We start from the raw sequence: 15,110 nt of genomic DNA, 5'->3' as shown, positions 1-15,110 counted from the left end.
AATCAGTGATCCAGAGGCTATACCATAAAAAAGGAAATTTAAAATCTCACTATCCATTATGAGCTTACTCATGATACAATGATTAGAAGAACTTAGCATGCTATGGAATATAGGTTTCTTACATGCAAACCATATCCCAAAACTGACAAAATCAGATTATCAAATCAGAAAACAATAGTTGTAGGATCTTATCATACCAAAAGAAATAACTCTAGTTAATGATCTTGCCTTGATCATATTCCTCGGGCTCCAACTGAGTGTACTCCAAGGCTCTCTCTATACAGACCATCTGATTGGCCGCCTCAGCTGACATCTTCATGCCCCAGTGCAAGTAGCCCATCATGGTCAGACATTGGGTAATGATGAGACCTGCGTTGGTGTCTGACCACGCTGCAACATACAGTAATGAAATGCAATTAATCAATCAATCTTTATTCACATTTACATTGAGTAGAGTGCTGAGTCAAGACTTAACCTAGTTATTATAAAATGTCCTTGGAGTTACAGTGTGACAGGTTGCTAGAATTTAACTACATAGTATGAAAGGAAAGTATTGGAGACAGTTCATTCTCATTCCTCCATTTGAGAAACTTCCAGCTCGACAATGACGACAATATCGTTTGGTCCAAAGTAGCCAATGAGACAGGGCTGTCTTCAAATTCCTTTCTGGTAATTCTGCCTTATTATTATCTGGCAGCTGGTTGTAGAAGATAGCACCCTTGTTATTGTTATTAATTATAAAATCATTTTGTCTACACGACTCAAGGTTTAATAAGTGGATTTTCTCGAGTCTACTGTATTTTAGTACTTTGTTATTAAAAACTGATTTTACTATAAATTAATAAATAGTTTTTCTCACCAGACTTGAACAGTGTGAAGCTGAAGATACACACAGTCATGTAGGAAGTTGTAACAAACTCCTGGACAAGAGCCAAGAAAGCCATTGTATTGTAGAATATGTGGGTTGCACTGGTGTTGCTGTCCTTTGAACACCCCAATAACATAGGAAACTCATTAGAATGATATGAATGATTATGCTGAAGAAATAATTCCGCTAGATTACCAGCAAATGAAGAAATAGCTGAGAAATCTAAAGAGAAAATTAGAATCAAGGGCTTAGTCACCATAAAAGGGTGCATAACATAACACTGATAATTTGTCTGTGTGTAGGACTTTTTAAAAGTAGATTATAAAAGTATATTGAAATAAGAGACAGTTGAAGTTAAGACTGTTTTAAAAATCCCCATGAATTTGTTGAGGAATGTGATCATTGGTACGTACGTGGTGGTGAGTCTGGGACTCAGTTGGACTACATGTCAGCAATGGAGCAAAGTTCTGTCCCACTGCCAACACTAAACATTATCAGTTGTGTTCATTTCTGATACAGTAACGGTGCACCCCTTATTTTGTTTGGTACATTGCATGCACAGGCTGCCAACTTAAAAAAGTCAGCATTTTTGCTACAATTTCAACTTAAACAAACTGAAACGTTTAACTTTCTGATATTTGTTTTCAAAGAGAAAATTTTAAAAGTATTAGCTGTGAAAAAATGTCATGAAAGTTAAGTAACTTGTAGTTTAGAGTGTGTTCAAGTAGACAGGCTCAAATCAACCCATTTTAAGGTTGAAAAAAAATTTTAACCCCCCCCCCACACAACTAAGGATTGTTGAGACTTGAGAGTTAATATAAAATTACCAAAACTTCCAATATTGTACAATATTACTTACTTGATTGCACTCACAATGAAGTTACTACCAATAATACATTGACTTCGGTTTTATGTTAGGTTAAGAATGTTAAGATAAATAATAATTACCAAGTATCGACTGAGTTCATACTGAAGCAGCTTTTCAGCAGAATTAGCTCTAATGGTGACTAGGCCTTGTAGAGACGCGTTGATGTGTGCGTAGATCGGACTGCGGACTGGGTAAAAAGAATCCTGAGGTAATTTACTGAAACTACGAACGAGTGAAGAAGATAAATACTTAGGAGGATGAATTAGTTCAAAGTGACGGAAATTTGTTCAATTTCCATGTAAAAATATCCAAAACCTGTCAATTTTTTTTTGTTAGCTAGTTAGCCCCTTTAATTTAAATCCCAAAGACAAATGGCTGCACTTGGAGTGGAATTAGAATAAAAAACAAAACACTTTTTACTTTAATATAATTAGTAATAATACAATTTGGACATGGAAAATAATAAAAAATTTGCTAAAAGTAAATCTTTTGGTTAAGTACACCCTTAAGGGTGTTTGGTCAAAAATTTGATGTCTTATTTTTTGTTATTGTTCAATTGTACTAAAAATTAGAGATACAAATATATAAGAAAAAATTATTTATTTTGAATATTAAGCGAGATATGGAGCTTGAAAGTAGTAAATTTTCAATCTTTGGTACCAGTTCACAGGGAGAATGGGTAATGCGATTCTCACCAAAATTTGCATTCAGGTGTGGAAAAATAAGATAATAATCACTAACTATTTAAAATTAAAAAATTAAAAAAAAAAATATTTTTTATTTTTTATAAATTTTTTAAAAAATTAAAAAAAATTTTTAAAAAAATTTAAAAATAGCTCTTTGTTTTTGGGAAAAATGTATCTGTATGTTGGAATAAAAAAAAATGTGATATGTTAACTCGTTTGGGCTGTGAATTCGTACCTTTGATGCCTTGCGCTGTCGGAGCACTACTCGTTGAGAGTGTGTACACTAACACCGGGGCTTTAGAATACAACGATAAACGTATTCTTTCAATGTTAAAGGATGTTAATAATTACGTGATGTTAAAGTATTCTAAAGCCCCGGTGTTAGTGTACAAACTCTCAACGAGTAGTGCTCCGACAGCGCAAGGCATCAAAGGTACGAATTCACAGCCCAAACGAGTTAACATATCACATTTTTTTTTATTCCAACATACAGATACATTTTTCCCAAAAACAAAGAGCTATTTTTAAATTTTTTAAAAATTTTTTAAAAATTTTTAAAAAATTTATAAAAAATAAAAAATAATTTTTTTTTTTAATTTTTTTATTTTAAATAGCTAGTGATTATTATCTTATTTTTCCACACCTGAATGCAAATTTTGGTGAGAATCGCATTACCCATTCTCCCTGTGAACTGGTACCAAAGATTAAAAATTTACTACTTTCAAGCTCCATATCTCGCTTAATATTCAAAATAAAACATTTTTTCTTATATATTTGTATCTCTAATTTTTAGTACAATTAAACAATAACAAAAAATCAGACATGAAAATTTGTGACCAAACACCCTTAATATTTTTTATGTTTTTTTTAGGTAATTAACTAAATTTGATGTAACTTCAGTTATTGGATTTTAATTATTACTATCAGTTTGCTGAGAATAATGTCCTCTAAATATTTAGGTATAGAATTATAACTGATCTTAATTTATTACTTTTTATGGGTCATTTTGTAAAAAAAATGGTTTTCTATGGAAAAAAAATATTTTGTTCACTTTAGAATAGACATACATTTACAATTCTACCTAATTATTTAGATAATAACATTCTTAACACTTGCTAAAAATTTGAATCATGTAGCATAAACCGTTTTGAAGATATATCAGATTTAGTAGTAAAAATGATTTAAAATCTGATTTGCGGGAATCGCAAATTAAAAGTTACACTGGGTAGTTTTACTTATTATTGAGTTATGGATCAATGTATTTGTTCATGCAAGCATTTTATTATTATTATTATTTTATTATATTATTATGTAATTATTACTTAATTATTATATTATTAATAATTATTATTATTATTATTATTAAGTCAACAACTGGATTTTTCAAAACCATTTTCCATATTTTACTATATACGGCCTAAGCACTGAAAAAAATTTATTTTTTATTTTTGACCAATTTTCTTATTTTCAGCATTAAGAATAACAAATAATAGCCAAATTTTAAAAATAACTTTTTTGGAAAAATTTTTATAATTTCACTGCCATATCCCCTTGATCTCCTTGCTTCTTTAAAGTTTCCTTGTTCCTTAACTCGTGCTCAGACCTCTTCTTATCTTCAATACTGGTACTTCTACTTTGTGGGATTCGTGTGATTGGCCTCTGCTTTACTGGATTGTCCTTGCTTTTCTAGTACATTCAAGTTTTATTCATTTACAATTTTGAAGGGCAAATTTGAAAATAGATGGTGGTTCTAATTAACGAAGGATGTAAGCAGCAGCACCATAGCCCAAAAAGAAAGGGATTGCAAGATTCATGTAGAGTTTGAATAATATAAATGTAGAACAAGCTACGTGAACTATGTAAAGCTGCACAACATCCATTTTGAAATGATTAACTAATTAACTAATTACCACGACTACAAAATCATCAACATTGTTATTATTTAACTCAATACTTCAATACTGGAAAAAATATCCCTGATCCATCTCAAATATGTATATAGTACTTTGGTTAACATTTTTTATTCAAAACTAAACTAGATTAATGAGCCACCCTTATAGTGTAATAATGTAAAAAACTACATTTTCACTCTTGATTTTTAATATGTTGATAATTTATAATAATTTTGATAATATATATAATATTTAAATTCAAACGGTTGGTGTCTTTGGCCACGGGGACATCAAAACAAAAAGTAAATCAATCCCAGGCCCAGGTCTTACCATGACACCTACAGTAATAGCTTATTCCCTATATAAGGAAAATTCGCTAAAAGTAGGATGTTACAACCAATACCTACTTCTATAAACTTTAATCCACAAAACTCAACTAGAACGATCCAAGTTCTTAGAAACAACAAAATAAACTTTACTTTCCAAGTTACGTAACAAACTTTGTGATATTTTAATCTTTATTTGTTGTATTATTATAATGTGTTAACTTTTGAATATGGACAGAGTTATACATTCCACACCCACATTAAAGGTGTGGTCAGTTTAAGAGTTAATGAATTAAACCATCGACAGAGCGGTCAGAGTGTTCAATGGGTTTGATTTAAATTACTGGTTTCTGTTCGATATGGTAATTTATAAAACCAAGAAAAGGAAACTTTATTTTAAACCATGGTATCATTTATGTTACATCGACAAAAACTAGAGGAGACATAAAATGTTACACAGGAGCACACTCTTGGCTACAGCTGATCCATACAGATGGGAACATACATACTTCAGAACCTATCCAAGAATCAATGGTTTTAACTGCATTTATAAATTTAAACATAAGTCACTGCTGTGAGCAATTTATGCTAATGTTTTGTTTCAATAAATTATTTGATTTGATATTTACACAATAAACACTCCACACCATCTACTAGGGTACTTTAACTTACTGATGCCCTCTATTCGCTTGAGTTTCTTGGAAGCGTTGAGGCAGATGTTGCGAGCTGTCCACAAAACACATGTCAGGATTGTTATGGGGATGCTGAGCCAGAAGTTGACTGATATAGCGATTAACAAGGCTCCAGCAACTTGAGCAAACGCCTTCAAACAAAGGAAGGGATTAGAACTTAGATACACTACACTAGCTAGATGGATTAGATTAAACTATAGATTAGATTAGATTATATTTTTATAGATGGCGACCCAGAGAATGTAATTACAGGTGGGAATGATTAGTGCTGAATGCATGAGCACTACTATTCTTCTTACACAAAGAGCTTAAGTGTTCCACTAATTGTGCTTCATTCATCACAAAAATTGAGAGACCTTACTTGAAGGATCTCGACAAAGTTCAAACCTCTTACCTAAAGTCAATTTTGTACGTAGATATCTTATCTGTTCCCAATTCTTAAATTGTGATCATTAATATAAACATAAACCACAAATTAGATAGCTATTTTAAGTAACCAGTTCATTTTGTCATCCAACAATATGAATATGTCATAAAAAGATATTAACGTTTGCAGCTTTAAAATATTTAAAGAACAAGTATTTAGTTACCGATGGTACCGGCAGTGAAAACTGAACCAAACATTTTGGTTGGTTGAAAATTGGTACAGGTACCGACTGTGAAAAAGTAGTATTGACACATCACTAATACAGAGTTTACTATAGCCAATATAAAATGTTGGAAAGGTAATTGGTATTTATCATACTTCTTACTAATATTATAAATGTGAAAGTTTGTGTATTTATTTGCTCGTTTGTTTGTATGTTTGAAGTTCAATCACGCATTACAGTATGACAACAGCTAATTTGAGCCAAGCAAGAAAAGACTGTGAGATCTTTACTTTTTCCTATTGTTTAGGTGCAGTGGTAGAACATTATGGCTATGGTAGATGTGCTATACTATAGAATACCGTAAATTAAAAGAAACAAAATTTTTTTAAACCATGTCCTCTCCCATTGCAATTTCAAAGCAAAAGAACAACTGCAATAAGTATTTTATACGCATATGCCAACCCCGTACGAAGGACGGGTACTCTGCTAGTAGGTATACTGTATAAAAATTACAAAATATCATACCTGTCCCATATCCATCACTGCCTTGGCCATAAGCTCATCAGCGGCTCCTAAATCTCTGGAGAAGCGGTTCAGAATACGGCCTGAAATGTTTTTGGTTACAATTAACATACAAAATATAAACATACACATTTTACAAAACTTGTTCTGGGCCAGAGAAATTGATTAAATTCCATTTAGATGCCCAAACCAAACATTAATTGTAAAAAATGGTTTTCTAAAAATTACTGTAGACTAATATAGGGGTTTTTTAAATTAATACAACAGCTAGTTGAGTTTAACAAAACATAGAATTACCAGATGGGTTATTGTGAAAGAAACTCAACGATGTTTTGATCAAAGACCGGAACATTTGAGTGTGAACGCCTCTGGATGATCTGATGCATCCTTCATAATAAGCAAGACCTCTCAGGCTTCCCACAACAGCAATACTGCAAATAAACATATCAGATTTTATCCGCACAGATATACCCTCAGTGAATAGTATGAAGGTTAAAGGGTGACATGGAAACAGCTTTGTTATATTTAAACGTTATGTGTAATTACAGGATTTGGAGGATTGTAAGTAGTAGTGGTACAAATGTTGAACAACGATCAATATCCAAGCACAAAACAAAAGCCTGCTACATTTTCATGTTTTTATCCCAAAGTAACCATATTTTTCACCATGTACAGTTTGTCATTAAGTCATTTAACAAGGACATATTCAGTCATGCCTGATATTTGTTCTCGACTCAATTTCTTGCCTAGTCTTACCACATGAGAAAACACCCAAGTATAGCTAAGTAAGTAGTTGTAGGCCAGAGTTCAGAAGATTCAGGATCAACCAACCGATCTTCCTCCCTGTGCAGCCTGGAAACAAAATATTGCCATTACAGTAGAATACAATAATTGGTGGTATCAAAGATTTTAGTTCACCTTAAGGAACAATTTATAAACCACTAGCTGTTACCTATCGGCGTTGCCTGACATAGCGGGGGGATTTATTACTTCTACTACTGTGGACCCGTGACTTACGATAATGATGTTCAGTGCTTTCATTAGCCTTGATAATACAACTGCTAATAAAAATGATCAGACACGACACTCAACAAGAAGAGCACCTCTTCACATTTCTTATCAAGGCCCTACAGTAAAAAATCAACCAAAAACCAATCAGTTTCACATAGTCTACAAACCAGTAAGCCACCCAGTAGTCAAACCCGCTGACAGTGAGCTGAGTGAGTATGAACAGTGATGCCACTACGCAGCAGTACGCAGGGCTGACACCAGCTCGCAGATACTGTTGGTACACCTGGGTTGCTGGAGTGTGAGAGATCTGCTCAGCTTCTCGGTCATTTTCAAACTCTTCAAACTCAACCACTTCGTCTCCAGCGACGTTTATAGACCGCTCACTCTAAATGGTAAAAGTAAAAAAGTTTGATTAAACTTGTATGATAAACTATGGGAAAAATAAATATATACAATATCGTTGTTAAAAATATAAAGTCCATTTTTGACGAGTTTATGTTACTTCAGGGATTATTAAGTACGTTTTTCATCACAATGAGTAAAAAACAAATCTCAACATTGTTTCAGATCTTTAGGTGGACACCATTTAGAAGAGAAAAAAATATTGTTATTATTTTCTCCTGTCAAATCTGATACATATAGTACGTCACTCACAATTATTTTACATTAATTTTAAAATTCACATGTTAAAAAGATAACAAACAAATCTACTTCATTACAGTGTAAATAAAAGTGGAGAGAAAAGTTATATACAGTCTGTTGTTCTCACCAGGCTGACAAATGACAAATAAGTACCGGTATACTTCATTTTCCATTGCCATCGCTTCGGTCATTTGCTGAGCAGGATCATCACTTCAGCTACCATATTGTTCAGACTTGTCCATTGTGGTCACAACCCTCTACAGTACTAATTTCTGTTTTCTTTCAGCATTTTTCGTTTCTTGTTTTTTTACTACTATGAGGCGTCCGTGCTGCTATTTAGTTATCTCTGTCGCTTTTTTGTGATTATCCATCTTTGGCTGGGTTTGTGTACTAATGTTGTGTTTTTGGTAATGTCTCCCATGAGGACAAGTTTTCACTTTGTGTTTTACTAATTGGGATGGAAAATATCTGCAATAGTGCTTTAACAAAATAATATCGTGGTAGATTGATTAATTATAAAAGAGTATATAGTTTCAGATAAGAGAGGTATGAACTTATTGTATAACCCTGTATGTGGTATAGACCATGAATGTATGTAGTATCCACAATCTTTGTTTCACTCACCCTTGTGGATCTCCGCTGCACATTTCTCTGAAGCGAAGGCTCGACACCGAGGAACTGGAAGGGTCCTTTCTCCAGCTCAGGAGTGGTCAAGACGGAGGCGAAGTTGTGCCTGCTGCGTCTCAATTCCTTAAACGTTCCTTGTGCCAATATTCTGCCCTTCAAAATAGATTAAATAGAATACTTCTATCAGCATTTGTTTTGACTATTTCAGTTCAAAAGCCCATTTTCTTTGGATACCAAAAAATTAAAATGAAGGAACTTAGGTGAAAACAAACTAACAATGACTAAAATACAGGGTTAGGCAAAAGTCTGGAACCCCCCAGTTAACTTTTTAACGCGTTGCAGTAGGAAAAAAAAAACTCAACACATATTTACAAAATAAGAAATTGAACTTTTTCATCAAAGTTACAACTTTGCCCCAGCCCCTAAAATGGGGTATTTTGGGGGCAGCCCCAAATTTTCAAATATAACACCTATCATGTGACCCCTCATTTTAAAGGGTTTATCAAGAGAAATTGAATGGCGCAAACCAGAGGTCAATATCGCACCCCTAATCAAAATGCTTGCGGGCGTCGCAGCATAGGAGTTAAGACGAGTGTCTCGGGCCCTATGGCTCTGATAATAAGAACAAATTTCTTCAAGTTCTTTAAAGTAACAAAATTAAAATTATCTGAATTTTAAGAATACGATAAATTTTAGAGTCAATGAAATAACCATGCTCATGTTATTGTGATTGCAATAATGTTATATTTCTGTTTAAATATTAAGTTAGAAATTGTTCACTTTTTAAAGATAATTTTCTTGGCAGTAAGTCATAATATATAACACTTTGTAATATTTGTATATGTATGTAGCCTATATTTGACTCTATTCAATACATGTTATTTTATGTATAACGAATAAAGAATTATTTGATTTGATGAGCAGGTAAAGTAACAAAGCAACAATATCAACTAAACAATACTGACTTTTCAACTTACACTGTCCATTAGTATGAGATGGTTCACTTTTGAAAGATGCTGTACTTGATGAGTGACCAAGATTCTGGTCTTATCACCGAGAAACTCTGTTAACATAATGAAACATAAAAAAACTTTCCCTAATCAGTGGCATTTGATAAAATTAACAGCCAAAAAAGAAAAGGTGATTCTGTACATCTTGCCAAGATATTTATTTTCACCCTGAGTGAAATAACTACTCTAAAAAATCCTACTAATATTATAAATGAGAAAGTTTGGATGTATGGATGGATGTATGGATGTATGTTTGTGACAAGTGAACGCGAAAAATACTGGTCGGATTGGGCTGAAATTTGGCATGATGATAGCTCACATTCCCGATTAACATATAGGCATATTCTTATTTCAAAAATCCTTTCGGGCTCCGCCCCAGTGGCTCTGGAGTTTCCCATGTTAACCTTATGAGAAATGGAATTATTGAATCTTAACAGCTGTTTCAATTAAACAAGTTGGTTCTGTTCTATGATGTTCAATAGCATTAAAGTTACAAGGATTACCAACAGGGTGCAGCACTATTATTCCTTTTACATTCATGACAACAGCTAATTTGCAACCAAAAGGTGAGTGAGCGTAGCGAACGAACTTCAACCTGGAGGCGAGTTAGCGTAGCGAACGAGCTAACCTGAAGGCAAGTGAGCGCAGCGAACGAGCTCCAACCTAAAGGTGAGTGAGCGTAGCGAACGAGCTCCAACCAGAACGTGATTGAGCCATGCGAACGAGATAATCTAAAAAATTAAGAAGTTAAACGGGGCAAAGCCCGCGAGTTACAGCTGGTATTATATAAATTTGAGAGAAGTGAAGCAATCTATAAATTTTTTTCCCCCTATAACGATGTATTGTTAAAGCTAAGCCATCATATTATTCCAGGATATCAACAGTTTTCAACCCAGATGCTTTGTACATCCAGTCTTGTCTTAACTCATTAATTTGTGTCGTCCTAAATTTGTAACATCACATGTGCCTCATTCACAGTCCTCAAGTTAGGGATTTTGTGGAATTTCTTCTAGAAATTATTTTGAAATACAATATGTTTTGGAAATACCCTTGCTGCAGCAAACCTGCAGACTCTATTTGGCTGATTTGATTTTAATACAAATATTTCCTTAAGAGTATCAAATTTATTCCTAGTGCTTAGGTTCGCTGCTACAGAGAACCTAATAAAGCAATTTTTTGGTAAAATTTTAATGGACTACAAGGGGGTCTTCTTTCAAGAAGATGATTAACAAGAAGACCCCTGACGATGCCACACAAGCTGGTGAAATGCATAGGCCGAAACAAACATCCTACCTACTCAAGAACACAGGCAACAACAACAAAGGTAACCTATTCTAATCCCATATATTAATAGGCAAGCATGCTTCTTGAAAACCCTTTTTCTCAGCTCATGTGTATCGCAGGGAAAATCTATGCATACTGTTAGAAAGACATTTCCCTGTAGATGTACACAATCCTTTTATAAAATAAAATAGTCTAAAAAATAAGCAGAAAAAATGAATTAAAATTTTTAAAAATTTACACAGGCTTTATGGGTTGCCATGCTGGTGACAAAATATAAACAGAAAATCAAAACAAATGGAAGAAATTCCAATCACATGTTTTATTTACAACTGGGGTAAAAATAGAGAAGTCTGTACATTACATATTTGTGGTCGAGTTTTTGACCACTGGACGTCCTCTAGTATAAATAATTTTTATACTATATATCCAGCACTTCACCGGAAACCACCTGTACAAAATACCTACAGTAACAGTTAAATGGGTCTGACTTAGGGGAGGTACGAATGAGGCATTTAGTTCAAAATTCCTCCGTGAACAGCGCTGTAGTAGAGAGCACTTTGGCAATGAAGGTTATCGCAAAAATAGTTCTGTTCATAAAATAAAATTATAAATGTCTCAAATTCAATTTTATTATTTTTTAATTATAAAATTAAACTATCATAACCTAACCGAACTAACCAAACTTGCTGATAAAGAAATAATATAACAAAAGTTTAGTAATCGGAAAAATAATTCTGTTTATTAAATAAAACTAGAATTCGCTCAATTAAAATTTTGTAATGACTTAATAATAAAATTAAACTGTAATAACCGAACCAAACCAACCAAACTTGCTGATAATAAAAAAATCTTGGACAAAAAGTTAATGCTACCAGCAGGATTCGAACCCGGGACCTAAAGTATACCAGCCCGGCACGCTAACCATTAGACCACCGAGGCTGATGGCTACTGACAGTTTTCTTACGGTAATGTCGTTCCCTCAGCTAATAAGAAGCCCACAGCTGTCATCGTAGCCTCTTCTATACCTCCCCTGAGTAAATACCCAAAAGGTACAAGTAACTAATTCTAAATTGGCATGTATTGCTGACCAACCTTCAATGCAATGATAAAACAGATGTTTGCTGACATGAGAATCAACTGCTGATAGAGGGTCGTCCAGAAGGTAGATATCAGCTTTCTTGTATACAGCCCTAAAAAATACTAAAGCATTAATATCAATCAAAAAACAACCAACAAACTGTAATTACACCTGTAACGTATACTGAAGTTTACATCTGTACCAATTGAAATATTAGGTTTCTGTATGTTTTCCATCACACAATAACCACTGGACCAAATTGTTGGACCAGATTATACTTAACGAGTGGTAGTACCACGAACTTTAGGCTCAAGGTAGTCATGTAGTGGGTTCGGATCCTGGTACCTGCCACTACATTTTATCAGCAAAGTTTGTTTAGCTTTTCACCTTTGTACTGTAATATGGCTCCCTACTTGCATTGCAGGATACGTTCCACACGCACAGAACTCTGTGACCCATTTAGACGGGCAAATGCAAGGTAAAAGAGGTGTAAATAAATAAATAAATTTGAGTTTCACAAGTTTCAGCCTTGCACACACAATTATGCTACATTTCATCAAAATCAGACTACAATTGCTCTAATTATTGTAATTACCAACACATGTTGGCTTATATATAAACATTTGAACGAGTAGTGTTTTTGGCCTCTGGGGAGATAAAAATGAAAAAAGGAGACATGGATTTAGATTTTACTATGCCACCTATTATAATACCTTCTTCCCTTGGGGAAAATTTTCTAAAGCTTACGGAGAAAATAAAATCTTGATTGTAGAACACTCGTCTAGTTCAATTCAACAACCCCCCTCTTTTGAAAGAATCAACTACTTTTGGTCTGTAAAAATGGAATTTAAAATCATAATGCACTTAATTAAACTATTTTAGACTCTCACCTTGCCAAGCTGATCCTTGCCTTCTGACCTCCTGAGAGAGACGCACCCTTCTCTCCCACCAGAGTTTTGTCTCCTCTTGGGAGAAGTTCAAAATCTCTCTCTAGCTGACACACCTTGCACACCTATAGTAACATTCATCTCATAGCCTATATTAAATTTAAATTGCATGCGCATGTCCTCTTTACCAAAATTAACATTTGAAATTAAATTATGGTTATTTGCTTATTGACTGGAAAATAGTAGGAAAGTCCCATTTCAAGTGAAGGGAAATTTAGTCAACATTGACACTCTAGGTTTTGCTGGACATAAAATAAACATTGTGTGAGGATTTTACCATAACATCATTAATTGAAAACCCCATGACAAATGGCTTCTGGGTCCGGTACAGATCTTGCCTGGAATCAAACCAGCGAGTTGGCAGCAACCTTCAGATTTGAAGGCGAGCACTACTCAGCAACTCAGACCAGAGTGGCACTCAAGATTGTTTCAAGACAAACTAAAACTACCAGACTCCCTCATGTATGTCATACTCACAGCTTTGTACCTCGAAGAGTTGTAGTCTTCGTGGAACAAGATGTTCTGTCGGACGGAGCTGCTGAATATCCAGGGTTCCTGAGCTGCGTAGGACACTACACCTTTGGCCCGTGTGGAGTTGCTGATCTCCCAGCGGGCGCCTCCCCAGGTGGCGGATAGGGGAAAGCCTACCAGATATGGTTGGTACCGGGGAAATCAAATACCCGGGGCGGACCAAAAATCAGCACCGCTGCCTTGCGGATTGTAGTGGGAGCTTCAAAGGCTAGGGGAGCGACCCCAACAGAAAAGCGGCAAGTCTGGAGGCCAAGATGGCAGCCCCATCACCAGACTAGAGGTTCAGATGGCTAATAACCAACTAATCTCGAAAACAAATTTATTACTGAAACCAACGCTGTTCAAAGAGACCATGCCCTGACTGGCAGTGGACCTCAGGATCTAATTACTCGGACTTTTCTCAGTAGCGAGGAGGTTGATGGAAATATGACGCCTAACTGGCCGATGCAAAACTCAACTGAATTGCTGCTAAAAACCAAGACTGTGACAAAAATAGGATGCTGGAATGTAAGGACATTGTATGCTCCAGGAAAGGCAGCACAGCTTGCTGCAGAAATGAATCGTTACAAGATAGATTTGTTGGGAGTGAGTGAAACAAGATGGACTGGATGTGGAAAGGTCAGACTTGCCTCTGGAGAAACGATTGTTTATTCAGGAAAAGTAGAAGAAAATGCAGAGCATCAATACGGAGTCGCTTTCATGCTTACGAAAAAACTTGAAGGTGCCCTAATGGAATGGGAGCCAATAAGCGAAAGAATAATAAGAGTGAGAATAAGATCAAAATTTAGAAACACAACTGTTGTAAACGTGTATGCTCCAACGAATGAAGCTGACTTAGAAGTAAAGAATGCCTTTTACGAACGATTACAAGCAGTGGTTGACAATGTTAGTGCTAGAGATCTACTAATCATCTTGGGTGATATAAACGCCAAAGTGGGAAGCAGTAACGATGGAAATGAAAGTGTCATGGGAAAGCACGGAATCGGGGAACAAAGTGAAAATGGCCAGCTCTTTACTGAATTTTGCAGTTTGAACAATTTGGTCATTGGAGGAACTATCTTCCCACACAAACGGATTCATAAGGAGACATGGCATTCCCCAGATGGCAGGACTCGAAACCAAATTGACCATTTTACAATTTCCAAGAAGTGGAGAAGAACTTTAAGAGATGTAAGAGCATACAGAGGGGCGGACATAGGATCGGACCACATGCTGTTGGTAGCATCTCTCAAAATGAGAATCTTGAAAAGACAGATCGACAAAGTTTCAAGGAAGAAGTTTAATGTTGCTAGGTTTAAGGATGAAAATGTAAGATTGAGATACAATGCTGAACTAGAACAAAATCTGGAAGAGGCTAGTTTCACAGAATGTACTGACTTAGATGAAATGTGGAAGAAGGCAAAGGAAGCATACAAAAAGGCAGCTGAAGAAACAGTTGGGCTTAGGAAGAGGGGAGACAAGGAATGGCTCTCAGAGCAAACTTGGGATTTGGTGAATGAAAGAAGGGAACTGAAGAGAAGCTTATTGAATGAAAAA

At 35.0% G+C, this 15,110-nt stretch overlaps 1 protein-coding gene across 1 annotated transcript in view; it reads right to left on the bottom strand.

The window, feature by feature from the left end:
• The window catches only part of LOC128992955 (ATP-binding cassette sub-family C member 4-like), a 66,663-nt gene that overhangs the window by 17,810 nt on the left and 33,743 nt on the right, over window positions 1-15,110 (bottom strand). The window contains exons 12-23 of the mRNA XM_054416701.1: window positions 12,987-13,108; window positions 12,111-12,208; window positions 9,702-9,787; window positions 8,722-8,877; window positions 7,623-7,840; window positions 7,201-7,296; window positions 6,742-6,875; window positions 6,448-6,527; window positions 5,313-5,463; window positions 1,817-1,923; window positions 860-983; window positions 229-390 (exon numbers count right to left, since the gene is read on the bottom strand). Coding sequence (XP_054272676.1) covers window positions 229-390; window positions 860-983; window positions 1,817-1,923; window positions 5,313-5,463; window positions 6,448-6,527; window positions 6,742-6,875; window positions 7,201-7,296; window positions 7,623-7,840; window positions 8,722-8,877; window positions 9,702-9,787; window positions 12,111-12,208; window positions 12,987-13,108 — 1,534 coding nt within the window. The remainder of the gene's footprint in view (window positions 1-228; window positions 391-859; window positions 984-1,816; window positions 1,924-5,312; window positions 5,464-6,447; window positions 6,528-6,741; window positions 6,876-7,200; window positions 7,297-7,622; window positions 7,841-8,721; window positions 8,878-9,701; window positions 9,788-12,110; window positions 12,209-12,986; window positions 13,109-15,110) is intronic.

This window comes from Macrosteles quadrilineatus, unplaced genomic scaffold, assembly GCF_028750875.1.
Source record: "Macrosteles quadrilineatus isolate MER2022 unplaced genomic scaffold, UCM_ALF_1.0 Scaffold_4__1_contigs__length_99947679, whole genome shotgun sequence".
Taxonomy (NCBI): Eukaryota; Metazoa; Arthropoda; class Insecta; order Hemiptera; family Cicadellidae; genus Macrosteles; species Macrosteles quadrilineatus.
Note: the sequence above shows the minus strand (reverse complement) of the source record. Positions and strands in the feature narration are given on the sequence as shown.